Source organism: Lepisma saccharinum (genome assembly GCF_977018435.1).
Source record: "Lepisma saccharinum chromosome 15 unlocalized genomic scaffold, izLepSacc3.1 SUPER_15_unloc_1, whole genome shotgun sequence".
Classification (NCBI taxonomy): Eukaryota; Metazoa; Arthropoda; class Insecta; order Zygentoma; family Lepismatidae; genus Lepisma; species Lepisma saccharinum.
This window is the reverse complement of record NW_028142892.1, coordinates 666,518-681,795: the sequence shown is the minus strand read 5'-3', so window position 1 is coordinate 681,795 and position 15,278 is coordinate 666,518. Positions and strand designations below refer to the sequence as shown.

Genomic DNA, 15,278 nt, shown 5'->3' with positions numbered 1-15,278 from the left:
ATAAACTGAACAAGCACAAACGGTACTTCCTCTCCCCCCTTGACAACCCAGGTGTATATGATGCAGAGTGTGAATGCAAGGCTCATTACATCGGCAGGTCCATCAGATCTGTCAATGAAAGAATCCAACAGCACCTAGCAGATGCGAAAAAAGCCCAACCCACTACTGGTCTTGCTAGACATATCAAATACAATAGCCATAAAATTCAAAAGGTTCGAGTCAAACCCACTGCCCACATGCTCATAGACACCAAAATCAAGGAAACGCATGCCATAATGCACTTCCCGCACGAACTAAACATCGATAGCGGGCAAGCGCACCATACTTGGATTCCACTACTGCAGCAGTTATCGCCCGGAAATAGCAGACGACGCACCAAGATGCACAGCGCACCTAACGGCAGCCAGAGAACTACGAACAAAAGACGCACGCCAAGCAACAGCGCAGCAAGTTCCAACGAGAATGGTGGCAGTGGCCACTGAAATTAATCGAAAAAGAAGAAAAAACAGCTTCGCGGATAAAAGTGAGTACTAGTTTCTCCGTATTTATATACTACCGCGTCTCTCTTTTCCCATCATGAACAATTCTCTGTTCGGCCGAGGACAAACATTTGCCTCTTTTATGCTTGTGCTTGTAGCATTCTGGAGAAATACAGGCCATTGTTCCTCTTCCTCACTTCACGGACTCCACCCTCACACACAACAATAAATAATAATGAACGAAAATAAAAACAACAAAAAACAACAATGCAACAAGAAAAGATAAAGAAGCTAACAAAAATACAGAAGAACACCGAGATAACAAACACAAGCCGAAAAATTTCAGAGTGAGCTTTTCACCTGCCGAACGCCAATGCGTTAAAATCCACACAAAGGAAAAGTCACTGCAAGTGGTTGCAACGCCGCACCCTGTGTTGACACCTCTACCGTCCAGAAGACGACAGTGAATCGGAGCTCTCGCTCAGCGTAAGAGGGCCGGCGTGGAGAAAATCTGAGAGATCTGACATCGTTGCCTTCTGCTCCCAACTTACCCCTCGGTTGCACCACCCTTATGCTCACCTACGAACTGATGTGAAGCACTTCCGGTATGTACCGAACTGGAGTGAGCAGGACCTTAGAGCAAGGTTCATATCTCAATGCTTTTTGTGCAAAAGTTACGTACGTTCAAAGACATGGTTGAGTGACTTTTTGGACATCCTGTTAGCAGGGAAAAAAGAGAGAGAGAGAGAGAGAGAGAGAGAGGGAGAGGGAGGGAGGGAGAGAGAGAGAGAGAGAGAGAGAAAGAAAGAGAGAGAGAGAGAAAGAGAGAGAGAGAGAGAGAGAAAACAAAGAAATGAGGAGGATGGGGCCTGCAGGAGGAATGGAAGACCAAAGGGAAGACAAACATGTTGGTAGAAAGAGACTGTTATGATGTACGAAAAAAGGATTGACTGATAGCTTTATATTACTTCCCATTTCTGACACTTTTGGCTAATTACGAAGTTAAGGATAAGTGATATGAAACTGATGAAGAGACAGTCAGTTGCGTAGCGTCGAAAATATTACCGACGGCACAGAGGGTGACACAGGTCATCTGGATTTGATTAATCTGCATTCACATTATTCTAGACCACCGGGCATATTTGGGTGTGAAGAACGGCTGCAGAAGTCTTTCATGTTGAATGTAAAAATCTCACTTTGGGAATAAATAAATAAATTCAACTTATAATAAATGTATTCACAATTTAATTTATTGTTCCTATTTGGACATCTCAATTTTCTTTCTCAATTTATCCTCGTCCACTTGCTGTCTCTCGAATTCTTTCCTCTTCCTCTTCAGAAGCTTCACCTCCTTGTTCCTCTTGTGTCGGCTTCGCATCAGGGTCTTGAACAGGAACCGATGCTTCTTCTGTACCATCTTCACCAGTAAGCGCTTCTCCTGCAGCAGGGCTCGTTGCTTTGCGTGGCGGCGATGGGGCTCAACCGTGCCCTGTGTGACTGCCATGGTCTTCTGCAAATGAAGATTTCAATTAGTCAAAGAAGCTCTGTTTGGCTTGGGGGTGAGACAGCACATGACCGCAAACGGCGAGGCATGGTGCAGATGCCAGCATTTTTGATCTGTAACGTCCCGCTTATTTTTATGCACATATCTTTAGCATGCATCTGCTATTGCATAAAGAGTACTAACCTGTGTTATAAGAGTTGTTCAAAGTGGTGGCCAACTGCATTCCTGGAATCTTTTGATGAAATTTTGATTGAAATATTTGATCCGTTTGCAAATTGTTTTCTTGCCATTGTTAACCCGGCAGGAGGGATGCTGGGTAAAAAAATACCCAGAAGAAAATTTTAATTGTTTCAAAGTACATAAATAATAGTACGATTTATATATTATATATATATTTATATTTATAATAATAATGATTAACCTAATTTTATTAAGTTTGAACTTTTTTATTTCATTACGCAAAGATAAAAGTTTAGAAAAATGAGAAAAGAAAAATTTACTTCTCAAATAAGAATTTCAATTTGTAATACCTTCATTGATTAATATAATTTTATCAATTTTTTAATATTTGAATTCAATCACACAATTAACAAAAAAAAAAATAAGTTGAAATACCAAACTGAAACATATGATCACATGTTTTACCCAGGCAACGTTTCTACGGCCCTGTGAGCGGAACTAACAAACTGACAGTCGATTCAAGGTCCTGACACTCGACTGAGTAATTTTTACCCATACGTGCATTCTTACGGGTTAAACACTAGACGCAAGCTGTCAGTGCAGTTACAGTGATGTTGTTCATGATCATTCTGTGAAAGAAAACGCCATCGTGTTGACATGCAAAAGTTGATTGTTTAGCGTACAAAGTGACAAAATGTCTGAAGCTCACGCAGGCGTAATTGTTTCTCGCTTATAAGTACAGTTCTGTTTGTTCTTGTCCAGTGTGATAAGTCGGATAGTGTCACGCTCTTCTTACATTTTATCTTTTTCATTTTTTCTCAACTTTCATCTTTGCGTAATGAAATAAAAATGTTCAAACTTAACAAAATTAGGTTTATCATTGAAGATATTATTATTTACATGCTTTGAAACAAATAAAACTCAGACTTAAGAAGCAATTTTCTTCTGGGTATCTTTTTAACCCAGCGTTCGTCCTGCCAGGTTAACAATGGCAAGAGTACAACTTGCAAACAGACCTAATATGTCGATCAAAATTTCATAATATGCTGGAAATGTGTGAATACAGTTGGGTACCACTTTGAACAACTCGTAACACAGGTTAATACTCACTATGTAATATAAATATAATGCCTGCATGCTAAAGATATGTACATAAAAATAAGCGGGACATCATGGATCAAAAATATCTGCATCTGTGCCATGCCTCGGCATCTGCAGTCGCAGGCTATCTCGGCTTTGAGCCAAAATAAATGCACTACAATCGCATCTATTATTCCCCAAACATGAATTTCTTCGTCCTTTAACACTCATTATTGGAAGGCACACTGCATAAATTTCACCTCCGCTAAAAGCCCTGTCGTTTCCGCAAAATAAAAACAATAACAACAAAAAAGAGAAATGAATCTCGAGATATTCCTTTTGTACATCACTGCAAGTTTGAAAAGCCTGCACTTAAAAGTGCCCATCCAGAGGGTTTCCACGCATGCCAGGCTCCGTCGGATAAAGGTTAAATTAAATACTTCCAAGAATCAATGCAAACTTGAATATTCTGTAATTTTGGGTAATTTTGTAAGTTAAGTTATTAAATAAAGTGTGCTCTCTTAATTCGAACTTGGATAATTCGAACAAAAGCACATTCCCCTTGAAACCCCTATCTAAAACAATGTTAAAAATGACTACTTAATTCGAATTTTTAAGGTTAAATTTGGATAATTGAAAGTCAGGTTTCCAATAATTTAATGTAAATCTGTCCAAGAAAGACCAAAGTGGTTGCTACATAAGAAATTCCAACTGATGACTCGTCCCCCTTTTCTTCTTGAAAAGGTTGCTTTTATGTTTAAAAGATGTACCGAAGGCAGATAAGAGAGGGCAGTGGGAATCCCCAGGGCTTTTGTTTGTAGGAATGTGACCTTCACCCTCTCAGAAACAAGTTGAGAGGGGAGTGGATAGCCGAACAGAAGGGGTCATTTGTCTGTGTTTTAGTGGTCACAATGTCGAAACGTGGTGCGTACAGTAGCTTAACATTAGATAAGAAAGTTGAAGTGCTTAGAGAGGTAGGAAGAAGAATGAAAAACAATCACGTCATGCGAATATTCCAATAAGTGTACTGTTCCTGGATGGAGATATGGATAAAACATACGAGTTGTAAGGTAAGGTGTACTGTTTGCGTATTAATGCAGTTTTATGTTTAATACAGTGTGTTATTTCATTGGTGTGGTTTTTTTTATTATATTCTGGTTAATTCAAATTTTGGATAATTCGATTTTTTTTCGTAGCCCCTTGGAGTTTGAATTAAAAAGAGTCCACTGTATTACTTTCGAGTATTAAGAAGCTTGTACTTCTGAGAGTTCAAAAGAATGAGCAATGAGCAACTCACCATAAGCTTCTTCTGTGGATCTTCTTCTTCTTCTTCCTTTTGTTGCTCTTCCTGGTCCTCAGGTGGATTCACATCATTGGCATCTTCGTCACTTTCGTTGTCATCTGATGACTCCGAAATATCACTAATATCCTCAGGCTCATCACCTCCGTCCTGTTGTTCTACTTCATCATTACCTGTTAATAAAAATTAAATGTTTTCAAACCATTCCATTTGTATATTCTTATGTTTCTGCTGTTTACACAATAGTCTAATACTGTTAACAAAATACTGCATAGCTGTTGTCAGAAATGTTTGTAGGGGGGAGGAGTCAGGCCATTTATAAAACTTGACTAGTAGAAATAATATTTTTCATTATTATTATGGTTGATTATTACTATAAAATACCTATTATAAATTAATACAAATAAATCTGTGTTATTCCAAATTTATTATTAATATTGTTGTATTCATGTGGAGGGGAACAAACAAAGCGGTTGATAATATTAGATGTAAATGAGTTACTAAAGATATATCCGTGAAACTTACTTGTAAATGTTCAATTAATTTCGGTGGCCACTGCCACCATCCACTGGGGAACTCGATGCTTCACTGTTAGGTTGACTTCCGGTTCCTGTTGTTTCCTCGACTACCGCTAGGGGTGCTGGTGTAGCAATTTAGTCTGCTGCGTACGATGGGTTTGAGCTGTTGTAATAACATGTAGTCTGGTGGTAAGGAAAGGCAATCTATTTAACTTTATCGCTGCTGGCTGGGTGGAGTAGGTTAGGTTGTCGTACTTGCATTTCTGCTTTGCTGCACCATGTAGAGAGTTGATGTACTGTGTATCCATTTTGAAGTCCTATGTCTGTCACTATGGTAACTTCTTCCTTCAAATCTTCACTTGAACAGTGCAAGAAAGCTCTTCTGTAGAAGTTAAGCCATACATTGGCTTTATGTTGAGGAGGGTGGTTGGAAAGGAAGTGTATATACTGGTTTCCTATAGACAGTGGTGGTGAATTTGTTGTCTCTCCTTTTGATGGTTAGATCTAGGTAGTTAATGATGCCTTGGTTTTCTCGTTCTATTGTAAATTTCAACCTGGGGTGAATGTTGCAAAGTTTTTCCATGAGTAGATCCACTTCCTCTTCCCTTTCGTAAACGACCAAGGTGTCATCTGCATATCTGCTGTATCGTATGTATCTGAGTTCTGGTGAGTGAAGAATATCTTTTTCAGCTAGGTGCATAACAATGTTAGCTATGGGAGTGGGCAGGGGGTTGCCCGTTGCTAAACCTTCTGTTTGTATGAAATATTTGTCATGAAATTGAAAATAGTTGTGCCTGAGGCAGATTTCCAATAATTTGGATACCTCAGATACTATCACTGGTGAGACCTTATTTCAACTGAGGTGAGGGCTAGGTCGATTGGAATGGAGTTATACATGTCAATTATATCTGTGCTGGCAATTTTGGCATGGTTGGCTTGCACTATTGATGCTATTAGTTCTTTGGCATCTGTGCCGTTTCGGAAAATGTAGGTCAGTTTGCGATTGTGCTGAGAGATTTTCCTTTTTAGCCACTTTGTGAGGTGGACCGTTGGTTGGTTGAACCCTGCGACGATGAGGCGCATCGGAATCCCCTGTTTGTGCATTTTTGGTATGCCATAAGCTATGGTGGGAGATGGGTGGGTGTTGAGGAGAAGTTTGCAGTCTTCCTGGTTCAGCATTACACAACTTTCAACTGAACGTTTAATAATGTGTTTGCACTTTTCGGTTGGGTCCCTGTCGATGATCTTGTATGAATGACTATTTAGTTTTGTCATTTAGCGGTAGTCGAGGAAACAACAACAGGAACCAGAAGTCAACCTAACAGTAAAGCATCGAGTTCCCAAGTGGCTGGTGAAAGTGGCCACCGAAATTAATAGAACATTTACAAGTAAGTTTCGCGGATATATATTTAGTAACTCGCTTACTTCTTATATTGCTGTATTCTTGGGAAGATTTTCCCACTCGATTATCTAGAAGAGTGAATTTCCAGCACAACTGCACTTAATTACTTTCTTCTTTTTACATTTCATAAAGTTAGTGTACTGAAATGGACAGTTATTATACTTTGTTATTAACTTTTACATTTTTCATTCACAAACGACCTTAAAAGTTAGGCATAAATTTTAGTCATGAAATTAATTTTATTTTAAGTCTCACAGAAATCTTTGATTTAATGATTGATTTTGCCACCCGTCTAGTGGCTTCGTCAGGCGTGTACTGTCTTGCTGCAGGCAGTGTAGTTCCTTCTTTTTCTTCGGCTTGTGCTCGTGCGGAAGAAGAAGGAACCACGCTGCCTGCAGCAAGACAGTAACTGCCTGACGAAGCCACCAGATGGGTGGCAAAATTGATCACTAGAAAAATTTACATGGAATAATGAAAAGTAAGCTTATCAGAGTAAATTACCTATCTCCACGTAACCGCCAAACGGATATCTTTAGATACAATTTAACGATTGGTTTAAACTGTGAATATGAAAACATAACATGGTTCCTGCATTTTTATAACCTGAATTTTTTCATTCTAATGCAGTTTATACTCTGACTATTCTGTTCGAAAACTAACCGACCTTTTTTTGTTATTAACAATAAAAATAAAAAAGCTTTCTTTTTTTGTAAGTTGAAATGAACGTTGTCAATTTCCAAGGGAAGGATGGACCTGTTCAACCCCCCCCCCCCCTTTTGTGCAGACACCCATAAAATACTGTAATACAGATTTTACGATTTATGGCTAAGCGTTTGATTGATTTGCTTTATTTTACTTAGCATGAGCATTTCTGCCACTTTTGGCTAATTGCGAAGATAAAAGATGAATGGTGTTAAGATGAGACCGATGAAGGCCCACATAGATGACAAAAAAGTCATCTCCCAGAGAAGTATGCTGGCTGAGAATGCAGAAGCCAGAGTCTTGCTAGTTTGAAGAAAGGGTCAACCCTTACACTCATGACTGAACAAATTTATATTATGTATTTGCAACTATAGAGCGTCTCAACCTTAAAAGTCAGTATGGAAGTAAATGGAGTACTTCCCTCTCTCTCTAATACATGAGATTTGCCAATAGCTCTGTCCTTCTCTACCCCCGCTGCGTTGCTAGATGTTACAAAATTTACAAAATGTAAAAGTCATAAATTTCAAACACTGAAATCGTTATGCTGTAGAGTTTTTTATGCTCTATTTACTGACGGCATTATATAACCTGTCATAAATTCATGTGATCTGAATTTTTCATAATTCAGGAATTTTGCAAAATGCTTAAATTTTTTCTAGTAAATACTTCAAAAGCCATAAATATCAAACCGCTTGAACAACTTCACCAGTTTTTTTCCTATGGGATCTATGTATGATGTTTGTAGATATGATATTCTTCGACTGAGTGAATTAATTTGCTTACGAGGAGAGTTATATACATATAGGCTACATTGGATATTTTGTATAAATCATCAGACCGTAACACGAAAAAGTTGGTTAGCGAGAAACTTTTCGGTTTGTCGCAATACACGTGCAGACCAAGCGAGAAAAGTGTTGACAATTGTTTGAAGTTATTTTTAGAATGCATTGTTACTCCACACCACCGTTATTTATTCCGCAATCGTAGTTTTTTTTATGCGGGCTGTATGGCGTATCAAATTCATTGGGTGCCACCAAGGTTACAATTCAGTTGCAGGCAGGTGTCCCGGTTCGTAGGAAGTGCAGTGTGATTTATTTTCGTAAAAAATGTATCTTAATGTTTGTTTCTGAATTTATTTAATTCTGTTTATGTAAAGGGTACAACATTAACAAAAGAAGTAATAATAGTTGTGTGTATTACATATATAATGCAAATGTAAAAAAGTAAATAGTTATGTCGAAATATAAACATTTACATGCAAATCTTGAGGTACCTATAGTTTTCTTTTTTCCAAAATGCAAATACATAGATTTTGATGATTTCCTATACGATATTAAGGAAGTAAATTTGTCACAATCATTAGCGATTAACAGTGACTCAGTCTGTTGATCTGGCAATGCCGCACTCCATTTAACCCATACTGACTTTTAAGGTTGAGATGCTCTATAGAGGGTGATTTCTTGCCTACTTTATTCATATGTACTATAAAAAAGGTTAATGTTTTAAATTAGTTTCATGTTGTTTGGAATAGCATAACATGTTTTTATAGTAACTATAAGTATCTCTGTTCAGGGTTACTGTCTAACATTACCTAAAAATTTATGTTTGGAAATTTTTATTATTATTATTATTATTATTATTATTATTATTTATTATTTCCATAGGGTTACAATTAAGCCATACAACATTTCATTTTGAACAAAATTAATACAAATAGTGACTTGATGCCCTATATAGTAAAAAAAAAAGATGCAAAGATACATCTAAGGAAAATGTGATGAATTTACATTAGTATATATAGTGTTCTATAGTAGCAATGAAATAAAGAAAGTTTGAGAGTTATACACATTTAGAAGAAAAGAAAGTGTAAAGGTGTGTGGGTTTGGATATGAGTGTGTATGGAATTGCTGTTCGAAGTACAAGGATGAAAATTTTAAAATATATGTGTGTGGGTGGGGGATGGTGAGGAGGGGGAAGGGGGTAAGCACTGAAAATAATATTACTGGAGTTAGAATTGATAGACATGTGGACGTAGAAGACGACAGAACTGCACTTTGCTGGTACTGAGTTTGATCTTCGTCGGGAGTGAATTCCAGGTTACCGCTGCTAAGTACGAGAAAGACTTCTGACCAAATCTGCTTTTGTTGGGTTTGGGGATTACTAGGTCTCTATGTAAGGACGATCTGGTGTTTCGGGTGCTGAACTCTGAGCGGAGCTTAATCCTATGATGCAATGGAGATGATTTGTTATGTATGCTATGGAATACCTTATTCAAGTAGATGTAATGTATTCTCGAAGTGACTGTAGGTATATTGTAAATCTTGCGCAATTGTTGGGAATTATATTCTTGGGGGTGCATGTGTATGATTCTTAAGCAATTGTTTTGGATAGTTTCAAGTTTCTTCAGATGAGTTATGTTACCGCCAAAAATAAGACTAGCACCATACTCGAATACGGGACGAATAAATGAAAGGTAGAAATGTCTACTCAGATTTCTATTGAGATATTTACGAATTTTTCGAAATATGTAAATATGGTGATAGATTCTACGAATATAGTTATTTATTTGATAATTAAAATTGAGCTGAGGGTCGATAATGATTCCGAGATATTTTAAATGATTGCTCAAAGGTACTCTGGCGTCATTAAGGGTAATATCTATCGTGTTAGCAGGGATTCCCTTACCGGTGTGAAGCACCATGGCCTTCGTCTTTGCAACGTTAAGTTTCAGGTTGTTCATGTTGTACCACGTTAATACTTTGGGGAATGAGTTTTCCATTTTCTCCTTTACATCCTGGTACGTATCTCCAACATGGACGAGAAGGCAGTCATCTGCGTACAGAGTAATCGACAAATCAGAATTTATTAGTGTGATATCGTCAATAAATAGGTTGAATAATTTTGGGCCAAGTATAGAGCCTTGTGGAATGCCTGCAGACACTGACTGCTCGGTGGAAAGTGAACATCCTACTTTCGTTGAGATTTTTCTATTTGCGAGAAAACTTTCCATCCAGAGAATTGTTTTGCTATTGAAACCAAATCTGTTCTTTAATTTTTCTATTAGCAAATTGTGATCAACGGTATCGAAGGCTTTGCATACGTCCAGGGAAATTAATCCAACTAGGGAATTGCTTTTTTTGTCCAGTGTCTTGCGCCATTCATTAATTAAACTAAGTAATAATAATTCCGAGGATACGTCCTTCCTGAATCCATACTGTCGATCAGACATCAGATTGTTGGCTTCCAGGAAAGTTGTCAGTTGCTTCTCTATTAATTTTTCCATAACTCGGCTTAATGTTGGGGTTAAGGAAATCGGCCTGTAGTTACACGCTAGGGTAGGAGATCCAGATTTGTGAATTGGAGTTATTATAGAGTGCTTCCAGCTCGTTGGAAATTGGCCACGTTTGAAGGACGTGTTTATTATGTCGGCGAGGGGCTCCGCTATAAGTGGGGCCAACACCACCAGAACGCTGTTGGGAATGCCGTCCGAACCTCCTGCCTTTTTTACGTTTAATTTATTAAGAATTACCAAAACTTCATCGACCGTAACAGATTTTAATGAGAACTCTTCAATTTGTTGGACAACAGCTGAATTCGGGTCTTTTCTTAGAATATTTATGTTCGAATTGCGAGGATTAACGTGCGCCGATGCTTTGCATATATTAGAAAAATGAATATTTAAATAATGAGCTATGTCGGACGGGCTCGTTAAGAGGACATTGTCGACTAGTAAATGATTAATTGTAGTTTTTGATTCTCTACCCGTGATCTCATTGATAACCTTCCATTTGCAGTTGTTATTGCTAGTGGTCTGGTTCACCATATCTCTGTAGTAGTTTACTTTTGCCTGCCTAGTAATTGTTGTGCAATGATTTCTAAAAGATTTGTATTGCTCCCACGTATAGTCACAAGAAGGATCCACCGCTTTCTTGAAAAAGCGGTTCTTCTGTGAAATTAATTTAATAATTTGAGGGGTGATCCAGGGCTTCCTGCTTTCTCTCACCCTGAGAGTTTTCAAGGGAGCAAATTCGCCGAGTGCAGTCGAAATGAGAGACTGCAGATGACTGACCTTGTCGTCCACGGTTAAGTCGGGAGATGTACTTGCGTGGAACGGAAGAGACGACGCGAAGGTGAAAAAATCAGGTTCGTATATTTTATGAATTTTACGGGTAGTAATTAGCTTCCTTGGCGTGCGCGTTATATTAATTTTGAGTGTGGTGTAAACGAGAAAATGGTCACTCATGTCCTCGTAGACAGTTCATGTGACTGTGTGCAAGTGAGGGTTCGAGGAATAAATGTGGTCGATTAACGATTCGGATGTCCACGTAATTCTTGTAGGCAGAGTAACGAGTTGTTTGTGTCCTAGGACTGATAACGTTTCCATTAATGTATCTGAGTCTTTGTCATCTTTCAGCAAATTTACGTTCATATCTCCAAGGAATATTGATAGATGGCTCGGTGGTAAGCTACTGATCATCCTTTGCAAGATTGCGCACGCTTTTCCAACCGATCCGCTAGGAGGTCTATATCCGCAACCTACGATAACACTTTTATTTGTTTTTGGGCACGAGACTCGCACCCATAGTCCTTCAAGGTCACTTTCATTGACCGAAATTACGTTAGAGGCAAGAAGGTTGTTCTTAACGAAAATAGCGGTACCGCCTCCCCGGGTGTCTCGGTCGTTTCTAAAGAGATGGAAATTTGGAATTCTGTATAGAGGGTCAGGAATAGATGATTGCAGCCATGTTTCGCTCAATGCGATTACATCGAATTTTGTTATTTCGGATGCGGAGAATTCCGTGAATTTGTTGTCGAGGGACTGAACGTTGAGGTGGCAGACGTGAATGTGGCCTTCCCCCTCCGCGAGCTGGACGTCCGGCAGGGTAGGATACAACTTCAAAAGCACTTGCTTTAAACCTGTCGGCCCCTTGAAATGTGGGTCAGCGGTCGGGGAGGGGGTGTCTTCGAGGCTAGCTACTTGGGGTGGAAAATCAGCCATTTCTTGCAGATGCGAATGACCTGGCTGTGACTGCAAGTGTTGCAAACTCAGTATCAGCTATGGCGCAATTCGTAAACTGTCTTCGTGTTGTTTGTTTAGTGCATCTGGGGGGATCGGGGAAGATAAGTACGGACTTGTGGGGTGAGTTTGTAAAAGTAGGGGGTGTTAAAAATTTGAGATCCTGAGAGTGAAATTTAGACATTTGTATATATGAGGTAGATGATATGAAAGAATAAATAGCTACTTAAAATTATTTGAATGAGATTGAAAAAGTACTTTCAATTCTTACAATGAAAATTTAAATTTAAAAAATATGAAAAACAAAAGAGAGAAAAAAAGAAATAAAATCAAATAAAAATAAAAACACTTGAGAATGACACAAACTAAAAGGCGGTTGAATAGCAATGTTCCCAGCAAACGATCACTGTGTTTTGTGTTAGAGGCGACCTAGTTCATCAAAAGTTGTGACGTAGTGCCTGACATTGTTTCTTTTAACCACAATGCGGCCATCGAATGTCCACACACACTTCATACCGAATTTCTCGATTGCTCCCCTGTAGAGCTGCAATCTGGAGAAGCACAAATCTTCTTTGATAGAGATTCTACTACCTTTAAGCTTTTTCTTGGAGTTAAAAACTCTGGCCCGGGAATGATAGTTTGTAAATTTAACAATGATTGGTCTGATCTTACCTTCAGATTCGGCCCCTATCCTGTGACTCCTGCATATTTCAGATGGCTCCAATTTCACTGCTAGCTGTTCCTCAAATAGAGAGAGAGCAACATTATCTGTGTTTTCATTCGGGTTCTCCGGAATTCCGAATATCCGGATACTGTTCCGCCTCTGATACTGCTCCAGATCCACTACCTTTTCTTCTAATTTCACCAGCTGATTCTTGACCTCTTGGTTTTCTTCATTCTTCCTCCTAAGCTCTTCCTCGAACTGGTGAACTTTCTCTGTGTTAAAGTCGAGGAGATCTTGTAGACGAGCCACCACTGCTTTGGTGATTGAGTCTATGAGGCAATCCTTGATCATCGATAGAATGTCAGGGGATTGCACCACTGACTTCACCTCCTCCGTCACTTGTTTCAGTAAGTTCGGGGGAAAACACTCCTTGACGGCAAGGGACGGGCTGCCTGCCGATGCCTGCTTCTTCGGAGGAGCCATATTGAATGCACAACACTGCCAATTCACACGCACACGAAAGTTCAATAGAAGGAGCACACTGCGTAAAGATAATCTTATTTTCGTACACGATACTGTTCCTACAGCTATTGTTTCACGCCAGTAAGATGCTACAAACGACTGCAATTTTTTCCTTCTCCTTCTTTATAGAAAGTGCTGGGACAGCGTAATTTGCCCGTCTAGCTAGTTGCCGCCATAAACGCCAAAACTCTTTCAAGAAAAATGTGACTGATTCTGTATTTTGCTTCAGTCACTTTCTGAAAATGCATTACACTAAACTAGTCTGTGTTAATATTGAAGAATATCACCTACCTGTCGGGTCCCCATCCGTCATTTCATTCATCATATATTCTTCTGGTGGGATATATTTCTCGGTGTGTGTGGGGTCGCCAAATGGTGACAGGTGAGGTGGCAGAACACACCCCATCAAGTACTTGTCCACTGGAAGCAGCCTTCTTGCATTCACCGAATCAAACACCCACTGTGGCTGAACATAGAACCTAAAAGTAACGATATAGTGCTTACACCAGATGGTAATAATTTGAAACCCCCTACTGAGAGCCCTCTAGATCAGAGGTTACCAACTGGCGGCCCGCGGGCCGCATGCAGCCCGCGATGCCTTTTTTTGCGGCCCGCGAAGGCAGTTTGCAAAATACATTAATTTTATGTATTTTTATTAAAATACGTTCTATTTTTACTGAATGAATGGAAGCTCTGTGAAAAAAGACAAATATCACAGGTAGAATTGATTCTGCAGTCAATAATGATGATCAGAAGTATCTAAAGTGACATAACTTTCTCTTCACACCATGCATTCTACCCCTTCGCTATGCGGAATAAACTCTCCCAATTCAGCGAAGGCTTCACTCTTTGGATTTAGAAACAAACTGCAGAGCGGCGCTATACAGATCTGTTTTACTACGCACGAAGTACGAAGAGATTTCCAGTGTTCCAACTCGGATCGTACTGTGATTGATTGTTAATGTTTGTGCAAATATCGAAATGAGCAATATCTCCAAAAAACGTAAGATTCAAAATGACAATAGAACTTATCAAGAACGTTGGGAAAAATACTACTTCGTTACAAACAACAATGGCAAGAAAAAGGGCCAGAGTTTTTCAAATACCTTTCAAAATTTTGAGCAAAGAATGACATCGATGTTCGGCAGCACATACACGTGTGAAAGTGTTTTTTCTTCAATGAAGTTCATTAAGAACCGCTACAGAAGCCGACTGGCAGATGCTTCACTGCTTCACCTTCTGAGACCTTCAAAAACAGAAATTGAAGTGGACATTCCAACTTTAATAAAAGAAGCAGATCGGCCTCAGTTTTTACACTTACTATGAAGGATTCTTATTTGTATGGTGTGTTTTTCATTTCTTTCAATTCATCCATAAGTATTGTTTTTTTTTAAAATAAATTGTAATTATACAATTTTGATCTGTGATTCCATTGTTTCTATTGCCTCATTTTAGAAATTTAGGTCATGCGAAAGTACTACATTTTCAGTTCAGTACTTACAATTTTTGTAATTTTTAATCCCCCCCCCCAAAAAAAATGAGGCCCGCCAATCAACTGCTGGATATAATTTTGGCCCTCGGACCTTTTGAAGTTGGAAACCACTGCTCTAGATAGTGTTCTTTTACCAATTACGGTGAACCTATTTCACTTGTAGTGTCAGTACATGGTTTAGAGGTTTGTAATGTCATATTTTGGAACTAGCGAAATAATTTTACATGATGTAGCAGTAGTCAGTCAGCAGTAGCTACCTTAGCAGAGACCATGGACGAAAGTGCGCATGCACCAACCGGACGCGTTCACTGGCTAAATAGGGGTGACGGAGCTTTGGACAGGAAGCGGGTTCCTTGAAAATAGTCTGCTGTAGAAACAGCAATGAAGTTTCAATGTAGTAACATCGCCGCCAAAATAC

General features: G+C 38.9%; 1 protein-coding gene across 1 annotated transcript in view; it reads right to left on the bottom strand.

Annotated features, from left to right (window-relative positions):
* Positions 1–1,713: 1,713 nt before the first annotated feature.
* Positions 1,714–15,278, bottom strand: part of LOC145982222 (pescadillo homolog) — a 46,614-nt gene continuing 33,049 nt past the window's right edge. The window contains exons 8-10 of the mRNA XM_083115791.1: positions 13,660–13,847; positions 4,541–4,716; positions 1,714–1,989 (exon numbers count right to left, since the gene is read on the bottom strand). Coding sequence (XP_082971917.1) covers positions 1,738–1,989; positions 4,541–4,716; positions 13,660–13,847 — 616 coding nt within the window. The 3' untranslated portion in view covers positions 1,714–1,737. The remainder of the gene's footprint in view (positions 1,990–4,540; positions 4,717–13,659; positions 13,848–15,278) is intronic.